Source organism: Rutidosis leptorrhynchoides, chromosome 8 (assembly GCF_046630445.1).
Source record: "Rutidosis leptorrhynchoides isolate AG116_Rl617_1_P2 chromosome 8, CSIRO_AGI_Rlap_v1, whole genome shotgun sequence".
NCBI classification, from domain to species: Eukaryota; Viridiplantae; Streptophyta; class Magnoliopsida; order Asterales; family Asteraceae; genus Rutidosis; species Rutidosis leptorrhynchoides.
In genome coordinates, this window is record NC_092340.1 from 336905455 (window position 1) to 336926554 (window position 21100).

The following is a 21100-nucleotide window of genomic DNA, read 5'->3' on the forward strand; positions in this document are numbered from 1 at the left end:
ATCCAATCACAAAGAATGCCGTTGATAATACGAAATTAGATGAACCCATTTTTAACAGTTCAACGAAGAAACTTTATAAACGGATTCACGATGCTAAGATTAAAGGAAACTTTAAGTTATATATCCGATTAATATCCAATTTATCGTCAAAAGAAAAGGCAATGTTAGTTGAATTTGTGAAAGTTACGAAGGAAATCAACAAATGGATTGAAGTAAAAGTCAAAGATATACAAGTTGTTGATGATTCAATTGAAAATAATGTTAATCACAATTTCGATACCACAGCTGACTAAGTGTGGGGAGAATCAAGGGGTTTATGTATTTCTGTTAGAGTTAGATTGTCTGTTTTCGTGTAGTTCTCGAAAATGGAACCCGAATGGTCTTTCCCTAGCAGACCCTAAAGAACTAGTCTTCTCCCCCCATTCTGAATTTTTATTTTTTTAGGTTTTTACAAAATGAAGACTGCCTGTGAACTAAACCATGGTCTAATGCTACACGCTTTGATCACTAAACGTAATAATGACACACTACCGAGTGAAATAGTATCAGTAATCAGAGAAAGAATGGACGGAGTTAGAAAAAAATCCAGATGCGAAGATAATAAGTTACAATTTGGTAAAGGAAAATCAAAATCCGCAGCGAAAAGAAGAGCACGACACCTAGAAAGATGTCACAAATGCGGAAAATGGTCACATGGAGGTAAATGTTCAAATAATCAAACCTATTCAAACACCGAATTTGTTACTTTATGCAGAGACGGACCGTTCATATGTTTAGAAGAAAAGACACTGAATGCTCGAGGTTACGCCTATGTAGCCATGGAAAACCAATTAAACCAACTATCTTATGAATGGGATAGATCATATAACTAAGAAACCTATTTCACAGGTATGTCTGTACAGTTTTTATTTTATTTTTTTTATTTTTAACCTTTTGATAATAAACGCTAATTTGTTCACTATAAAGTATTAAATTGTATTGAATAAAATTAGGTTTGACGACCGAAATTATTGATATCATTCAAAAATTTATTACATCACTGCGAAATTTAACGTTTATTCTTAAGGTATAAATATCTTTAAACAGTCAACCCAAAATATTTCAAAAATTCGTCATGAGTTAAATTAGGTCTTGGAACCGAAATTACTTTACCGAAAAGAGGGGCGCATATTTTTGATAATATTTGATTGATTAAAGTGGGATAAAAAGCCAAAAAGATTTTTAATTTTATTTTTACCATGTTTTTAAAATTAATATATAAATCTTAAATTAGTATTGTAAACTTTGTAAAAACAATATATTTAAAATTGTAAATATTTGAAAAATTAATATAAGTTTGGTGTGAATTTTTTATTTTTAAAATATGAATTTTTAATTTTATGCATTTCAAATTTTAAAGTTTGGTGTGAATTTTTAATATTCATTTTGAATTTTATATTTAAGTTGTGTGAATTTAAAAACAAAAATTTACTTTATCTCATTAAGTTAAAAATATGATTTTTAAAATTCGTCGTAAGTTGAAGACTAGGTCTTTGAACCAAAATTACTTTACCCGTGGGAGGGACGGGAACTTTTATTATCATTATTTTTAATCTTATTGAATTAAAGTATGCCAAAAACATTAAAAAACCCAAAAATCTTAGCTTTTAAAACAATCGCTACAAAAAGACAAATTTTAAAATTTTGTCAAAGGACGGACTAGGACATCGATCCGAAACGACCTCGTCCTAAATAACAAGGGAAACAAAATTTTAAAATTAATTACTTAATTGTTTTAATTAGTATAAGTTATTAAAAAAAAAAAAAAAAAAAAAACCAAACTCCGCGACTCGCGGAGTTTGAAGGGGAAATCTCCGCGACTCGCGGAGGGACCAATTTACAGAAAAAATAAAAAGAGCTGGAACAGCTCAGTTGCACACCTCAAACACAAAACACTGCGAACAAACTGCCGAAAAAGTCGAAAATACACCCCCAAAATCACAATTTTTAACCGTTAATCATCAAATCTTTTACTAAAATCATGTTGAGAAGGATGCTATCAAGGAATTACTCAAGAAAAACGGTAAATTTCTACACCTAAACACCATTTAATCCGAAAATTAGTGTTCTTGAGCAATTTTTTCTCCAATTTGATTTTGATGCTTTTTAGTGTAATTAGGCTTAAATTGTTTATGTATTATGCATGTATAACCTAGATTGATGCTATTTAACATGATTAGAAGCCTTAAACTTCAAATTTTGAGTAATCTAGGGTTTGTGTTCTTGAGTAAATTTGGGGCTTTTTGATATAAACAGGTTATGGCCGATTTTTGTCATGAATTATTGCTAAATTAAGTAGTGTAACATGTTTAGGTAGTTAAATGATCCAAACTTTGAGCCTAAACATGATTTTGAGAATTAAAGTGGACTTTTTCAAGTCTAAAATTCATGAACTTGATTTTTGAGAGATAATGCCATTTGAAACTTGTTTAATTGCTAGTAATGATTATTTTGACATGTTATTTGAGTTGAATGCTTATGAACTTGGCGAATATTTTCGTATATGCTTATTTGAAAAAGTGTAGATTTGATAAAAATGTGAAAATGAGCTTAAGTTTGATATAAATTGATCATGTCATTGTAATTATTTTGATTGATGATTTTGCTGACACTAATGCATATTTGGATGCACAAAAATTGTGTTTGATGTGTTTTGCAGACTGAAAGGGGTGAATCTTCATCCCAAGCTCGCAATGCTCCTGCTGAGAATGCGGAACAACCGGAGGTGGATAACTACTACAAGCAAGATATACCTCATCCAGTCATGACATTTTCTGATATGCACTTGGAAGAGTTGCACCCGAACCTGAGATTTGACAGACTTTGGATAGATTATCCAAAATACCAAAGGGGTTTGCATACTCTTCATTCTAAAGTTGTTGAGGTACCTAGGGTCATAGAATGGGGACCCTTAGAAGCTGTAGAATTGGCCGGGCCAATTAGGGAATTACTTGTACAGAGGTATGGTAATTCTACTTTTAATGACTGGGTACGTTTATTCACCATGCGTAGACCTGTATATAAAGTATGGTGTGAAGAATTGTTGTGTAGTATAGAATTAAATGATCGGGTAGCTAGTTTAACCGATCGATCTTTTATTAGATTTTTGTTAGGAGGTTCGATGCGACACATGTCTTTACTAGACATGGCTCAGGCTTTACGTATATATACGCCTGAGGAGTTAGCATCTGCCGATTGTAGAGGGTTGATACTAAATGGTAGAAAGATAGATGAAAATTTTGATACACACGGTGTGTGGAGTCAAATGACAAGCCATCACCGATTCAAAGGGGGAAATTACTCTTATTTGGATATAGATAGAGCTGAATTAAGAGTAATTCATAGGTTTTTAGCTAATTCGATTACACAAAGAGGTAAGAACAAGGAAAAGGTAAATGAACAGGATTTGTTTTACCATATGTGTATTCGAGACCCACAAAGCGCTGTAAGTATACCTTATTGTGTGGGTTATTATTTATCAGCTATGGTTAGGGGGATGAGACCGCATAGCATAATAGGAGGTGGTATTTTTATTACTTTGATTGCTGAATATCTCGGTGTGGATATAAGTCGGGGGGGGGGGATTATTAGTAGAAGAACCAGAACCCCGCGATACTATAGGTTTAAATGTATACCATGGTGCGAAAGTTTTGAAGAGGCGAAATAACGCCGCAGTACAATACCATGGTAGACATCCACAGGTTGAGAGAAATCAACAGCAAGGTAATGTAGGAGGGGGAAATGAAATGCAAGAAATGCAAAGGTTTATAGCTTCACAGGAGTACGAAAATGCTAGACAGAGAGCATTTGAAGATTGGCAAGTTCATCAAAACCAAATCATAGCTCATTGCCAACATATAGGTAGAAACTATATTCCTACACCAAAACCCATATTCCCTCCCTGGTCTATTGAGATGCAACCACCGTATCCTACGTATAACCCTGCCGAAGCATTTTATAGCACCTATGGTTATGCCTGGAACCCCTATTGGTACCAGTATCATCCCTAGTCTACTTAGTTTTATTTATTTTGTAATTTGTAATATTGATACATTTAATACTTATGTTAATATTGTAATAGTTTTTATAATTTTCTAACTTTTATTCCTAGATTTTAATAATTTTTGAATGTGGGGTAATATACCAAACTTCAAAAATATGTATATATGTTTGCAGTTTATCTTATGTACACAACAGGGTAAAACAACGCATTTTCAAAGACTGGCATTAAGTTCAGCAAAAGCAACTAATTTTGACGACAAGATGCAAAATATATGTGAAATAACAACGATACGGAATGAACAAATGATGTGCACCATTTATCATTCAGCAAACAAACGCCAATATGTTTGGAAACTTTGGTAAAATTTAATCATTTTCACACAAATCACCCTCAATAATTTAAATTGTTACTGATTTCTTGCAAATGAGGGCATTGCAAGATCTTAAGTGTGGGAAGGGGTTAAATTCTTTCGGATTTTTAAAATTTTTACTTTATACACTTGGTTATCATTAGAAATACTAGTAAAGTAGTAGTTGTATTAGAATCTAGTGCTCTCTGATAATAAAGAACAGCTCTAGTCTTATATACTGACTACCCAATTCTAGTAAAATTTTACAAAATTAAATGAACTCAAAATCATGTTTATACATATTTATGAACGATAAAACTAGGTTTTAACACCGAAATTATTGTAACCTCGGAAAGGACATAAATTGAGAAACAAACCAAAATGTTAAAATTCATTTAAAATGAAATATAGGACAATAAAAAGGAAAATAAAAGCCAAGTGTGGGAAAATTCTCCAAGTTATTCAAAACATATATCACATATTTTTGTACAAATAACTGAAAATACTTTTGCTTTGAACTAAACTAAAAAGTTTTACCTGATTTACTGTAAGAAAGATGGATCTACACGATGAATCAATTCCATCATTAAAAGGAAGTAAAGTCTTCCGAAAAAGAAACGCGCTTCTTGATTTAGGTCAAGAAGTTGTCGTCCAGACCAGCTGTAGGTTGACGAAAAATCTAGAAAAGTCATCACTAAAATCAGCAGGAAATCCACGGACCTCAGCATTAAACAGGGTCGCCAAGTGGTCAGATTTATCCTAACCATGAGAAGGATTTATCTCGTAAAATGGGGGGCACCATGCAAATTAGCTGGATAAGACTAATGAATCAGATCCCCAGAAAGGATAATCTCCTTAAAAGATCAAAAATCAGCTTTTAAGCCTGATATTACTCAATCCTTGAGATTGACCTTAAAGATTGAGAATTACAAACTCATGGAATTCAATGATATCTAAACTCGAGCTTGAACGAGAAAATATTTTGATCAAAATTAAAAACCGATTTGTTTTCTGAAAACCCTATTTTCAATGCGTTCATTACCATTGAACGTAAAATCCTAGGAATTCACCTGGAATTCATTAGGTCACCTGAACTAAATCGGGTGTCAACCGTAAGAACGGTGGTTGCATAGTGGTCAAAGACAGAACCTTGTGCCAGACCGAAAAATTATAAGGGTGAGCTTTACTATTGCTCCTACCAAGGATAGTAATTGCGTCCGACACGTTATAGACCATAATTAAAAGCATGTCAGGGGACATTGCCTTAACAGTTGCTTGTTCAACGCTTTCCTTTACAACCGGACGGTAGTTTACCGAAAGGTAATATACGGGACAAGTAAACTGGATGTGTTGCTTTCCTAATACAAGGTTAGCAAGTAGGTAACACAAAACCATAAGTTTTGAGCTAAAATTTTCAAATCTGAAACCCACCAAACCCACAAAAATATTTTGCAAACACCGTTGAAGGGTTATTCTGGAAAACTTATCTAGGGTAAAAGCTAGATTGAATTTTCAAAAGATCAAATATTTTCATAAAGATCCAATTTCCTTAAGGATCTACATTTTCATAGTCATGTGGGACTGTAAACCATATCGTTACTACCATTGTTTATACCGCCGTATAGAGATCACTGATGTACAAAGTGTGAAGAATAAAGAAGTGATTCTAGTATTTCAAGACGATATTGCTTGAGGACAAGCAACGCTCAAGTGTGGGAATATTTGATAATGCTAAAAACGAACATATATTTCATAGCATCATTCCTCAAGAAAGACAAGCTTTTAGTTGCAATTGTTCTATTTACAAGTGATATTCGTTTAAATAATAAAAGGTGAAGACAAAAGACAGATTCGACGAATTGAAGACGCAAACAACCAAAAAGCTCAAAAGTACAAAAGACAATCAAAGAGGTTCTAATTATTGATAAGAAACGTCTCGAAATTACAAGAGTACAAGATTCAAAACGCAAAGTACAAGATATTAAATTGTACGCAAGGACGTTCGAAAATCCGGAACCAGGACCAGAGTCAACTCTCAACGCTCGACGCAACGGACTAAAAATTACAAGTCAACTATGCACATAAATATAATATAATATTTAAATAATTCTTATAATTATTTAATATATTATATTTATTTATAAAACCGTCGGTAAACAAAGAGCCAAACTCGTGTGAGCTGTAAAAGCAAACTCCGCGACTCGCGGAGTTTGAAGGCTAAAAGGGCCGCGAGTCGCGGAGCCCCAAAGTTTGAAAATCCCTATAAAAGCAAACGAATTCTGATTGCAAAAATCACAATATATCCATCCATCTCTCTATCTATATCGTAAAATATATATATATATTTATAATTTATATTTTAATTTTAATTATAATTCTAATAATAAGGGTATGTTAGCGAATGTTGTAAGGGTGTAAGTCGAAATTCTGTCCGTGTAACGCTACGCTATTTTTAATCATTGTAAGTTATGTTCAACCTTTTTACATTAATGTCTCGTAGCTAAGTTATTATTATGCTTATTTAATCCGAAGTAATCATGATGTTGGGCTAATTACTAAAATTGGGTAATTGGGCTTTGTACCATAATTGGGGTTTGAATAAAAGAACGACACTTGTGGAAATTAGACTATGGGTTATTAATGGGTTTTATATTAATTAAACAATACCTTGTTAATTTAATATACAAACTTATAATTCGATGTATTTATATATAACCACATACGCTTTACTGGGTACGGTGGGTGGGATATCTATAAATACCAATAATTATTCATTTTACCGGACACGGAACTGGATTAATAGTTAATAGACTTGTTGAAACAGGGGTGAATTACATTCAAGGGTAATTGGTGTAATTGTTAACAAAGTAGTAAAACCTTGGTTTACACGCAGTCGATAACCTGGTGTATTCATTAAACAAAGTATTAAAACCTTGTTACAATTCGAATCCCCAATTAGTTGGAATATTTGACTTCGGGAATAAGAATAATTTGACGAAGGCTTTCGCTCTTTATATTTATGACTGATGGACTATTATGGACAAAATCCGTATGGACATATTAAATAATCCAGGACAAAGGACAATTAACCCATGGGCATAAAACTAAAATCAACACGTCAAACATCATGATTACGGAAGTTTAAATAAGCATAATTCTTTTATTTCATATTTAATTTCCTTTATTTTATATTTAATTGCACTTCTAATTATCGCATTTTTATTGTTATTGTATTTAATTGCACTTTTAATTATCGTACTTTTTAATTATCGCAAGTTTATTTTATCGCACTTTTATTATTCGCAATTTCATTATCGTTATTTACTTTACGCTTTAATTTAAGTCTTGTATTTATTTTTAATATTTTACAATTGGTTTTAACTGCGACTAAAGTTTTAAAATCGACAAACCGGTCATTAAACGGTAAAAACCCCCCTTTATAATAATAATATTACTTATATATATATATATATATATATATATATATATATATATATATATATATATATATATATATATTTGTATTTTTATAAAAGTAAACTAATATAGCGTTAAACTTTGTTTAAAAAGATTCCATGTGGAACGAACCGGACTTACTAAAAACTACACTACTGTACGATTAGGTACACTGCCTATAAGTGTTGTAGCAAGGTTTAAGTATATCCATTCTCTAAATAAATAAATATCTTGTGTAAAATTGTATCGTATTTAATAGTATTTCCTGTAAAAATATAAGCTATTTTGTACCCCTTTGCTTTAACATCACACATAAGTCAAAGTATTCCATTCATCCGGGCACAACGAAAATGTATCATGATTTGCGAAAGGATTATTGGTGGCCGGGCATGAAACGTGATGTTGTAAAATATGTTGAACAATGTGTTACATGTTTGGAAGTTAAGGCCGAGCACCAAAAGCCGTATGGTAAGTTACAACCGTTAGAAATCCCGAAATGGAAATGGGAGCACATTACCATGGATTTCATCACAAAGTTACCTAAAACGGCGAGAACCCAATTTGATTCGATTTGGGTTATAGTTGATCGATTGACAAAAAGTGCTTTGTTTCTTCCCATTCGGGAAGCGATATCGTCGGAGACCTTGGCTAAGTTGTTTATCAAGGAAGTCATCTCTCGACACGGTGTTCCTATATCTATTATTTCGGATCGAGAAACCCGTTTTACTTCTCGGTTTTGGGAAAAGTTTCATGAAGATATGGGTACGCAATTGAAGTTGAGCACAACGTATCATCCTCAAATGGACGGTCAAACCGAACGTACGAATCAAACTTTGGAAGATATGTTACGAGCGTGCATTATTGATTTCGGGGGTAGTTGGGATGAGCATTTGCCTTTGGTGGAATTCTCGTACAATAATAGTTATCATACTAGTATCGGGATGCCGCCATATGAGATGCTTTATGGGCGTAGGTGTCGAACCCCGATTTGTTGGGGTGAAGTGGGACAAAAGGAAATCGGGAGTACCGATTTGGTCTTAGAGACGAATACCAAAATTGATATTATTTGAGAGCATTTGAAAAAGGCTCAAGATAGGCAAAAGTCGTATGCCGACAAGCGTAAACGAACGATCGAATTTCAAGAAGGTGACATGGTGATGCTTAAGGTTTCGCCATGGAAGGGTATTATTCGATTTCGAAAACGAGGAAAGTTAGCTTCTCGGTTTATTGGACCATTTAAGGTTTTAGCTCGTGTTGGTGAAGTCGCGTATCATTCGGAATTACCCGAAGAGCTTGCGGGGATCCATAATACGTTTCATGTTTCCCATCTCCGTAAGTGTCTTGCGGATGATTCATCTTGGGTGCCTTTAGACGAGATTGAGCTAAACAATAAGTTAGAGTATATTGAGGAGCCGATCGCTATACTCGATGAGAAGGTCAAGAGGTTGAGACATAAAGAGGTAAGGACCTTTAAAGTCCAATGGCGTCGAAGTAAAGGTTCCGAATTTACTTGGGAGCCCGAAGAGTTCGTATTGGTTTATCTTCCAGCTTGCCATGCGGCTTGGATCGCGAGGACGCGCTCCGATTCAAGTGGGGGAGAGTTGTAACATCCCGTTTTCCCGTACGTATCGAAAGGTGCTCACTTAATCATTTGTATGTTTATAACTCGTTAGCTTATGCACAAATGTATGAATATATGCGTATATATATATATATATATATATATATATATATATATATATATATATACATACATATACATACATATATGTATACTTGATAATGTGTGCATGTATAAGTTTAATCATGGGTTTGGTTAGCGTTAAGTCTTGTGAGACTATTGTTGAAGGCTAGGTGAATATAGGAAGCGGGTTTGGAATGTAAAAATCAAATAAAATCGAAAATTGTTTAAAATCGGTCGAACTGTCCAGTTACAGCCTTATGCCGCGCCGCGACAATTGGGTCCGCGCCGCGGCATATAAAGCAATTCTAGATCAGAAGTTAAGTTAAAAGGGGTCATTTTTCCTTCGTTAGGTCGCGCCGCGACAAATGGGCCGCGCCGCGACACCTCAGCAGTTCTGACTCCGATTTTAGCTCAAATTAAATAAATTTAAGGGGCAAATTGGTAATTTAACATGTGGATCTGATGGGAGCATTAAACCTCCACCACTAGTTCATTTATTTCATTTTCCTTTTCTATTTTCTTTCCAATTTCTCTCCCAAAACACAAAATCCACTTAGTTTAATCTTGAGATTTGGAGTTGGAGATTTGTGAATCAAACCTAGGAGCGAGATTTAAAGTTGTTCTCCTTGTTACTAGCTACAAGAAGATAGTCTTGGTAAGTTCTAACTTTATGTTTTAAGTTTTAATTGGTTAATGGCTAGGGTTTGGGTTACTAGAGATTTGTATGACCCATTTGAGGGTAAAATGGGTGAGTTTGGGTTATGTTGTTGTAAGGAAACCCTAATAGCCACTATTTAGGGTTTTGACCTTGTGATTCGAGGTTGTAAGTGTCAATTGATGTTGTTAGTCACTAATGCACTTTAAGATTTATGAAAGAAGTGTAAATGGGTAAGTTTGACTTGATTGTGAGTCTAAGTAATATAAAATGGGTCAAAATGTACTAGTTGACCTAATTAGATAAAATGGGTATGGATTACCCTAAGTTTTGTGTTAATTGAAGATTAATAGACTTTAATTCACTAGTCTTAGTGATTAAAGTCGAGTCTTGGCCGTTTATGGGCGGTTGTGAGTAGTTGAGTCATTTAATACAAATTGGGTCATTAAATGCTCAAGTGGGAGTATTGTGGTTAGTCCCACTAGTTGTGAAATTGAATGTGCACTTAATGACTTAGGTACATTGCATTGAAGCTCGGACGTGCATAATCATCATCCTTGTGACAAGGTGAGTGGAATAAGTATACTTGTACGTATATGATGTGCTTATTTGTACGTAAGGATATGTGTTGTCCTAGTTAGTGATATATGTGTTGTACACTAACGATTTATGAACGGATATGTGTTGTCTAATTTAGCAATATATGTGTTGTATGCTAACGGTTTATTAAATGGATAATACGGTTTATTAAATGGATATGTGTTGTCCAAATTGGTGTTATATGTGTTGTACACTAATGATCTTATGAACGGATATGTGTTGTCTAAGGGTTGGTGATATATGTGTTGTGCACTAACGGTTGTTATGAACACCGATGAGAATTTTGAGTACCATTCCTTTTTGCTATTGGTTAACCATGGTTGTGTGATTGTGTAATTAGCATATTAAAATATGAACTATATGCTATTGTCGGTTGCTAGCTCCTTGTGGATTGTGGATTGTAGTTTATGCATAATGTTTGCATGTTTGTCGAATAGCTAGCTTGTATGCGGTATTGTGTAAGTGATTGCAAGTAAGTAGGTTATATATGAACATGTATAATTATTGCATTCACTAAGCATTAGCTTACCCCTCTCGTTGTTTATCTTTTTAGTTGCAGGTGCGGATAAGGGCAAAGGGGTTATCGGGCACTAGGTGGCCTTTGATGATGTTTTGTTGAAGTTTGAAAGTTGGCCTAACGTTTTGGGTAGTTTAGTTCCAAACCATGCTCAAAGGGTCGTTTGGATTATAAACTATCGTTGTAGTGGGTCAAACTTGTATTGAACTTAATTAATGGCCTTCGTGCCTTTTGTAAACATTTAAATTGTTGAACGTTTAAATGGAACTTGTGGATTGGTTTACATATTTTATTGGCGCGTAAATGTGTATCATTACAAAAAAAAAAAATTATCGTATGGAATACGGGTTGGGTTGTTTCAAGATTGTTTGTAGTTCTGGTAGGTCTATGACGTAACAATGGTCTGTTATGTAATTGGTGAGATGGTTCATGATTGTAAAAGAGACAACAGTGGGATCAATGGATTTTTTGTTGTAGGAGAAAGTTTTCGTTGATTTTGGTTCTGGAACTGAGTTCCCATTCTTTGAACTCTCGTGCGAAAATAATGGTTGAGTTATTGGATTCGAGAGTTTTGGTACAATCGTGAAAGAAAAATCATAGCGGTTCGTTGACCGTCAGATTGTATTGATTTTTCAACCACTGGTGGTGGACACACCGTTCTAAATTGTTTATCTTTCAATCTTGAAGTGGTATATTGTTAGAATTTGTAAATAGAACAACAAGGAAAGAAAATCGGCATAGTTTTGAAGCTAAGTTTGTTTGGAGATTAATGTTAGTTGAGGAGAAATGATTTCAATTTTTGACAAATTTGTGTTTGATCTTGAAATTAATTAGAAAACCTAAAATGTTTTGATTTTTTGTTTTATTGTAATTAAACTTCTAGCCTCATTGTAAACTTCGTAACAAGTTCAAAATTATGATAAAAAATCTCTAATGTACCTCTAGATCAAAGAAACGAATTAAAAATGTGACGCACGAGACAAGAGGCTAAACGTTAGAGAATAAACGACAAAGGCAAATTAACATCCCAACCTAACGAAACAAATGAACTAAAACATCGAGACTACCAAACTAGAGAGCCATGACAAACAAAACTAAACGAGAAAGTTGAGTAATTAATCTAGTAATTTATCCATAGATAAACATTGAGTTGTAGCTCAGCAGGTAGTGACATGCCTCTCTTAGCGAGAGGTCGGGAGTTCGACTCCGCTGTGCGGCAATATTGCACTCAATGTTATCCCTAACCTGAAGTATCCACCTAGGTCGCCTTTCGCCTAGTGCGGGGGTTAGCAGGGAGGGGGGTTTTCCGGTCATGCCTTCGGATTGGTTCGAGTTTCCTCCAGGGCAGTAGTTAGGGGGTGGTTATGCAACAACGTGAGATGAACGCGTGAGTGGTTAAGTCCACATGGGTGATCCCAAACTGATGTCAAAAAAATGTATCCATAGATAGTTTTTGTTGCTGAAAAAGTGAAAAAGTTTATATAACTCGGCAAGAAATACACAACGATAAAAGGCCAAAAGAAACGGCCGATCGAAAACAACAAATCATCTGAACTGACTACATGAAAGAAAGACACAAATAAAGAAACAACCTAGCAAGCTCACACTAGGCAACTAAAACTACAAACCAAACTAACAACTTAACTAAACCAGAAAACTAAACTAAAAAACAGTACCTAGAACCACACGAAAATGAATAGAGTTCGCAATCAAACTGGAAAAAAAAAAATTACCCCTAATTTTTTTTAGCATGACAGTAAAAAAAATGCTACAACTCGGCACCGTAATTTTTTCTACCTTACGCCTTTTAATATTTTTACTTCACTAATTTATCCATAAATAATTAAACTTGGTCAACCGTATTCGTGTTTCCTTTATTAATGGACGTCCAGTAATTAAAATGAAAATTGAAAAATGAAAATTGAAGAGAAGAAAAGAAAAGAAAAAAGAAAAAAAAACAGAGAACAAGAAGGCCAAAAACTATTTTCCTTCAACAAATAATAAAACGGTCGACGGATACGATAGCGATCGAGTTTGTTTCCGGCAATGGCTTCAAACGCCCTGTCAAGATTAGCCAACCTTCATCGCCATTTTCACATCACAAGATCAAGCACCAAGGTCATCATCATCATCTTCATCCCTATCTAGCCCTAATTTTTATCACTGCTTGTTTAATTTTTGAATAAAATAATAAAATCTGTTGTTGTTAAATTAGGGTGGCAATGACAATTCAAATATGGGGACTATTAAGATATCTAACGATGTTTCTACAGCTTTAGCTACCGGAAAAGCAGTTGTTGCTCTTGAGTCTACCATTATATCTCATGGTATTTTGTTATTATTATATAATTTTTTATTGAATTTTATAAAATTTTGGTTTAGCCTTATGATATATATTCGTGATATTGTGATTTGTGTGTTTGTTAGGCATGCCTTATCCTCAAAATATGGAGACTGCAAAGGAGGTGGAGGCTATTGTGAGGGAAAATGGAGCTGTTCCTGCAACTATTGCTATTTTAGATGGCATACCATGCATAGGTGCTTATTCTATATCTGGTTTATGTTAACTAATTATTTATTATGATTACAAAACATTGCAAAATGATTCAAGGAGGACTTTTTGAGGATGATCTTATATAAATATTTTTCTGTCTTATCTAGTCTGCCATATAACGCCTTTTCGATATGAAATTTGATTTGTTTCTTTTTCTTTTTCGAATATCTTCTGTGGATTAAGATGGAATTACAAACAATTTCATGTGAGGGACACTGAATTTATATATGAGCTTTTTTGTTTCAGGATTAATTGCTTCATAATCTTACTGACATGTATTATAATGAGTGTTCAGACCCTTATTATTTTTCTTTTCCTGTTATCCTACACTTTTTACTGTCTCCTCACGTCATTGGACCTCTTAAGCCTGCTTCATATTTTGGCCCTAGGCGTATGGTAGTAGAATTTTGCCTGGCTCTAAAAATCCCTAACCAATTTAGTACTAATATTGTAAAGATTTTGTCCGGTCCATCGTGTGGAGGTAGACATAACTGTGACTCGCGAAATGGTATTAGAAAAATCATGTATGTAAGTTGGAACCATCTATGTTGACATGTGTATTAACAAAACCTACTTAAAGTCATAGTAATGTAAATCTTGAAGGTCAACTGTTGATGATGACTTGCTTGTCATCTTGTTGGCTCTGTATTATATTTTATTAGACATAATGTTTTTTAACTACTTGTTATCTGTATGTTTTCTTCTCCAAGTTTTAGCTCATTATCATTTTCAAGTATTTAGTACTACCAGTCCTGATTTATACTTGTAGGTCTCAGCTCTGAAGAACTAGAGAGGTTAGCCAAGCTAGGAACCAAAGCTCGAAAGATATCTCGAAGGGACATTGCACATGTTGTGAGTATGACTTAAAATCTAGGTCTTTATTTATGTATGACCATGTTATTTTCTACATTTGTTAAATTTTTCTTGTATACATATTAAATAAAGATTACACTATTTAGCACCTAATGAATCAAAGGTTCTGCCAGGACTTGGTTTAGAGTAAAAAATGAATGTTATATGTCGACTATCTGAATGACGTGAAGCTATTGAATGCTCTCGGTTATGTTTGTTTAGCTGTTCTTGAGTGCATTTATGATTTTTATTTGATTCAACTCATTAAAATGGTACTTGGTTCAAACTCAATAAAACCTTGTAACTTTACATGACTTATTCAATTTATTTATGTAGGTGGCTACAAGAGGTAGTGGTGGGACTACTGTGTCTGCAACCATGATCTTTGCTTCAATGGTGAGTTCTCTCTTGATTGGTTTCCCTTTTAGATCAACCCATATTGCTTAAAGTGGTTGACTGACTAATCAAAATGGGTAATCTTTAGTTACGGGTTGGATTGTCCCACATACACTATTATGTCGTGATTTTCAATTTTATCCAACAATCAACATGTGAAATTCTTATGAACTATTTTACTTTCTTTTGTAAGAACAACAACATACTGTTTTTGAACAAAACTATCTTGAAGGTTAGGCATAATTGGTACTTTGGGCAACACTTTTTTAAAAAAAATTCTTTTTACCAAGTCCACCCATTCATAAGCAGGTTGAAATTGTGACCTCTAGTTTTGCTTCTTGTTTCATTGATAAAATGGGATATTTGTGATGAATGGAAGATTCTGGGACGTCATAGAACTATAAGTATATGAGGTTGCATTGCATATGTGTATTCATAATACATATATACATCTATATTCTATATGTATAAGTATATGAGGTTGCACTGCCCCAGAGATGATCCGATTTCTAGGACTTACTTTCCCTCTTAGCCATTGGATCAACTCTGGGCAGTGGCATTATTCTAAATTAGTAAAAAAAAAAATCAGGCGGCGGCAATTTCATAATTATTTCTAGATATCATCTTGAGCACGCACACACACATACTTCTAAAAGGCTAAAATGTATAGATGAACTTAGCGAATGAAACAAGATTGTTATTAATTTTTACTTCATATAGTTCATCCTTAAAGGGAACTTGGTGTTGAATAATGAATAGCAAAACCTAACAATTATTAGCCGTGTTTGGTTCCACTTTTCTCAGGTTGGAATATCTATATTTGTGACGGGAGGTATTGGAGGAGTTCACAAAAACGGCGAAAGCAGTAAGCTTTCTGATATTTTTTTTATTATGATCTATATTTACTGTGTTGATTTTAGTTACTTGTATGTTCACCAAACTAGAATTCAACATGATGTAACTGTTGATTCTTAAATTGCTTCAGCTATGGATATATCATCTGATCTTACTGAACTCGGAAGAACGTCTATAACTGTTGTATCAGCTGGTGTAAAGTCCATATTAGATATTCCCAAAACCCTAGAGTATTTGGTATGTTCATTTATTACCCTTACCATATATTATTTTAGTCTGGTACTATGAAATCTAACGTTCATTTGTTTAATGCTATAGGAAACTGAAGGTGTTTCAGTTGTTGCTTACCAGACTGATGATTTTCCTGCTTTTTTTAGTGAAAAAAGTGGCTGCAAGGTATGGACGTCAACTTTGTTTACCATCGCGATGGCACTTTCATACTTAATATTTGAAAACAGGTTGATTTGAACTTTATTGATATAATGCTAACAGTTCAAACTGTTAATTTTTTAAAATTTAACTAAAGGGAAACTGGTTAAATGGGTTAAAAGATGCCCATGACAGATTCAAGATTTTATCACCTTCTGGACTGTTCTCTTACTAGAAAACGATCACTAAAAAAGTTAACTAAAAGGGATACTGTTAGTGTTATTAGTGTTATATAAACTATCCATCCATATCCATATCCATATCCTGATATCCATATATAAAATAAGGACAAAAAAGTTGATATGGGTTAATCAACCCGTTCGAAACCTGCATGACCTACCCGTTTTGCTACCTTTAGTTTATGTAATGTACCTGGGTTGCATCATGCTATTACTAGCTGTGCCTTCTGATATTATATTTCACACCGTTTTTAAATTAAGTATGTAGAAAAAAAGTTCTTGATCTAATGAGTGTCAGGAAATCGGTAACGAGACTTTAGTCTATTTGATTTCGTAGCTAACAAAATGGATATGTTTGATATTCTTACAAATTGTTTTACTTTATTGTACCACTTACCTAAGAGTTTCAATTTGTGGATGACAAATCAGGCGCCATGCCGACTAGATTCAGCTGAAGACTGTGCTCGTATGATTGGCAAGTACCATCAAACTCTATTCTCATTCTTCAATTTATTTCATTGAATAAATGTGCTTATTATTTTTATGTACTAATTTATCGCAGAGGTCAACAGGAAACTAGATCTGAAAACCGGGATATTAATAGCAATTCCTATACCAAAAGAACATTCTGTTTCAGGTAACATAATCGAGTCTGCTATACAAACAGCGCTCAGAGAAGCCAGGTAAAAACCATCTTAAATGTTTTTTTTATTTAGTTATTTAATTATTTTCGAGCGTGTCTAACGTATGATTTGGACCCAGTGATAAGGGCATCACAGGCAGTGCTGAAACTCCTTACTTACTTTCTAGAGTGAATGAACTGACCGGAGGGGCTTCTCTTGAATCAAGTATCCTTTTAATTAAATAATGTATAATGTATTTGGATGTTTGGTATGTATATTGTTGTTTATGTCTGTTTTAGTTGGGCTGATAAAGTTCATTCAATTTTATCCTGAAAATCAAATCACTGGGTTAAAGTGGGCGGGCGGATTTGGTAGCTGGTTAAGCAAGTTTGGGTTGAAACAGGTCATTCTTTGTACATACTGAAATGTGCCATTCCAGGATAGTTTGATTACAAAAGCTTTTACTGTAACACAAAATCAATTGTTTTTATTTTGATTTCAAAATCTTTATTTTTTCAATAGCAAAACACTTCTTATCCATTTTTTTTTTTAATAGTTGTAAAATCTTTTGTTTACCTTGATTACTAAAATTTTGTTTTTCTTGTAATGAACTAAACCTTTAAATACAACATCTTAGGAGATTATCTGCATTAAAAAAAGATTTGGACGGCTTCCGATCCATTTAGCCTGTTAGAGTTATTCCATTTTACCTAATATTTGTGACGCATTTGATACAAAACACGACCTAAATCGACATATAATTGTGAGTAAACGGGTTGAAATTTATCGAAAAGGGTGTCCCTTTACTTTTCATTACCACAACCCTCGTATCTCTCTAATAAGGCAAGAAATTTGATATTCAGATATATTTTTGTAGTACTATGCTAGTTAACGTGTATCCAAAAGTGTATATAAATATATAATAAATGTTGGGTTTTTTGTGTAATAATTTCCTTAACAAGGTATACAGACATTGCGCTTGTGAAGAATAATGCTGTTCTTGGGTCTCAAATTGCTGTTTCCCTTGCTCATATCCAAAACCATGGTCATCATAAAGGTTTGTGATTACTTCTTGTCCAAATGGGTTTGCATCAAGATGGGTTTTATTTTCTACATGTCGGATCCTAACACACTTCACCCAGTTTTTCTCAATAGTAATCGGATTTTGTTATAATCGTAGTCCTAAGGGGTTGAAAAACAAACTTAAAGCTTTTATGAAAAAACTGTCAACCTGTGTAAACTATCATCTCGAAATGATTTTATGCTTCACAAATACAAGTTTGGGGACTCAAAATACAGAAAGACTTTCAGGATAGTGATCATAATACAGAGAGTTTATTATTCACATGAAATTGCTATAATCATAATAATAAAGTTACAAAATTATTAATATTTGCTAATTATGGAAGTGCTTTTTTAATCACATCAGATTAAATACATTTACAAAAAATTGAGCAAGCAACCTTCGACACAACTTAAACATGAACCTATAATTCACCTGCTGCTTTGCACGAGTACTATGCTAGTCTTCTCCTTACATGTTTGACCTGTTAGTGATTAAAAAGATCTGAGATGGGTTCATTAATAAGTAAACGGGTCAAAATTGCCATGACATTAATATTGAAACCTGTATGTTTGTACGCAAGTAATCATAAAGAACTTAGATGGTAATGATATGAAATTTGAAGCTTACACACATTTGTCTGCCATGGACAGGATCAGGATCTGCAGCGGTGGTCGACTCTTGATCTTGATATTCAAATGTTTCTATATAACTTTTTCCTCCAATGTGTTGAAAAAGTAAGATGTCATGAAACTTCAGGTTACTGTTTTTGTTCAAAGATAACATTTGATAAGAAGGAACTACTGTAATTAGTTAGTATAATAAAGATGGGGATGTTATTGTCTAATTTTGTATCCATATCTGTTTAATTTTATGATTTGAATCACGAGTTTATACAAAACTAGTTGTAATTGCTTGATGATATTATATAATTAAGTTGATGGACATTCTTTCAGTATTTTTGATCATCTTTTCCGTGTAAGAATTATATGATAGATGCTAAATATGATACCAGAGTTTATCTTATGGTTCTTGTAAAGAGTTTGAAGGAGGATCGATAGAATATGCCGACTACTTTTATGTTACAAAATGTTAAATTCGGGATCCTAAACATTTTGTTATGATAAAAACTTTTTCCTAAATGTTGGTTTGTTATATATGATTGCTAAAATGGGTGGTTTGATTCTAATTAGATAACTAGTTTGAGGTTATAGTACAAAGCCATAATGAATCAAACTAAAAATCTACTTAATTTAATCAAATAGTCGATGATGAATGAGAATGAGAATATATATGATGATGAGGGAATAATGATAGATAAATAATTATTTTCTATTTTATATGCTAAACAATTGAAATTACAAAAGTAGTCCTCTGCGTGGTGGGGTAATTAAAATGGCAGTTAATAATTGATTTTTGAAAAGTGCTAACATAATGAGTGATTAGGTCAGGAAGAGACAAGAGGCGATCATCCCTCACCTATGAAGGAAGTTAGTCAAGTTCTTTTCCTTATAACACCATTTTTCTTATGTAATATTCTAGCGTAAACTTCTTTTTCCAACGCTTTAAAGGAGCTCTTCCTTCCAGGGAACCCTTCCGTCTTATTGCGACGACCAAGCCTAAGACACGGATCTTTCTAGGGGCACACCGGGTTAGCTCACAAATGGTCATCTCTAACTTCAAGTCTAGAAGAGCCTTCCTCATATTCGTAAAAAATCTCCGAAAACTCCAGCTCCACCTTACTTTGGAATGCTATAATCATGTCATCCGCATATCGGGCATAACCCATGTGACCTTACACTCGCATAAAAGAGTTTATGCGCTTATCCAGAAAAAAAAGAAAGAAAGATCTTCATCATGACGGGAGAAAGGGGGCTTCCTTGTGCTATGACCTTCGTTACGGTCGAGTAATCTTTGTCTACTATTTGGGGAGTTAGAAAGGCTCCTAAGAAGTTGATAATGCCTGAGTGAGGGTCTTTATTCAAGTCTGTTGACCCCTAAGAAAGATGGAGGCCTTTATGAATGAAGTATAAGTTCCTGAGACAAATATGCTGCTCGAGCTCTTCTACCTGCTCACGAGGGAAGTTGACTTCTTCCTGGTCGTAAGGAAAAACTTCCGATGGAAGACCACCTTTCCTCAGCCTATGACAATGAATAGATTGACACTGCGTCTAATTCGAGTGTCTCTGTCATCCCTTCCGATGATAAGGCTGCCTTCTGCTTTATTAAAATGATATGAAACGCCGATTAGAAGCGGTCGCTGTGACGACCCGGAAATTTCCGACCAAAATTAAACTTATTCTTTATATGTTCAGACACAATAAGCAAAGTCTGTAATGTTGAAGTCTCAAAAATTTTGAACCGTGTTCATATATTCAATTACCCTTCGACTGTTCTCAACGATTCACGAACAACTATTTGTAAATAGATATGTGTGTATATATATAAATAATAAGTTGGAAATATAATTTGAAGTATTATATGTTGTTGTTATTAAAAATTTATAAAATAAAAATAGGATATTATAATAATTATTATTTAAAATATATCTCTATATATAAATAAAGTATATTAAAAATAAATATTAAATACTTGTAATACTCGTTTGATGTTCCGATTGATATTAAGCAAGTTAAATTCGAACTTATGTAATTTTAAAATAAAAGGTGATCCGAAAATGAGTTATATAAGTTATAGGCTTATTAAAAGTATATTTAGGATCTAATTATTTAATTTTAACATTTTTAATATTTTACCCATAAATGAGAGGGACAGTTGATGTAATTTTTATCTAACAAATTAAGGATCGAATTTTATACCATAATGACCAAAATAAATAATGATAC

General features: G+C 33.6%; 1 protein-coding gene across 1 annotated transcript; it reads left to right on the forward strand.

Moving 5' to 3' along the window:
* The first annotated feature begins 13251 nt into the window (after nt 1–13251).
* Nucleotides 13252–19190, forward strand: LOC139862511 (pseudouridine-5'-phosphate glycosidase). The gene is made up of 13 exons (XM_071851125.1): nt 13252–13421; nt 13519–13630; nt 13731–13841; nt 14627–14709; nt 15046–15105; nt 15910–15970; nt 16091–16197; nt 16279–16356; nt 16998–17043; nt 17131–17251; nt 17331–17416; nt 18162–18248; nt 18908–19190. The coding sequence occupies exons 1-13, from the start codon at nt 13350–13352 to the stop codon at nt 18937–18939; spliced, it is 1056 nt and encodes a 351-aa protein (XP_071707226.1). The 5' UTR covers nt 13252–13349; the 3' UTR covers nt 18940–19190.
* The last annotated feature ends 1910 nt before the right edge of the window (nt 19191–21100 follow it).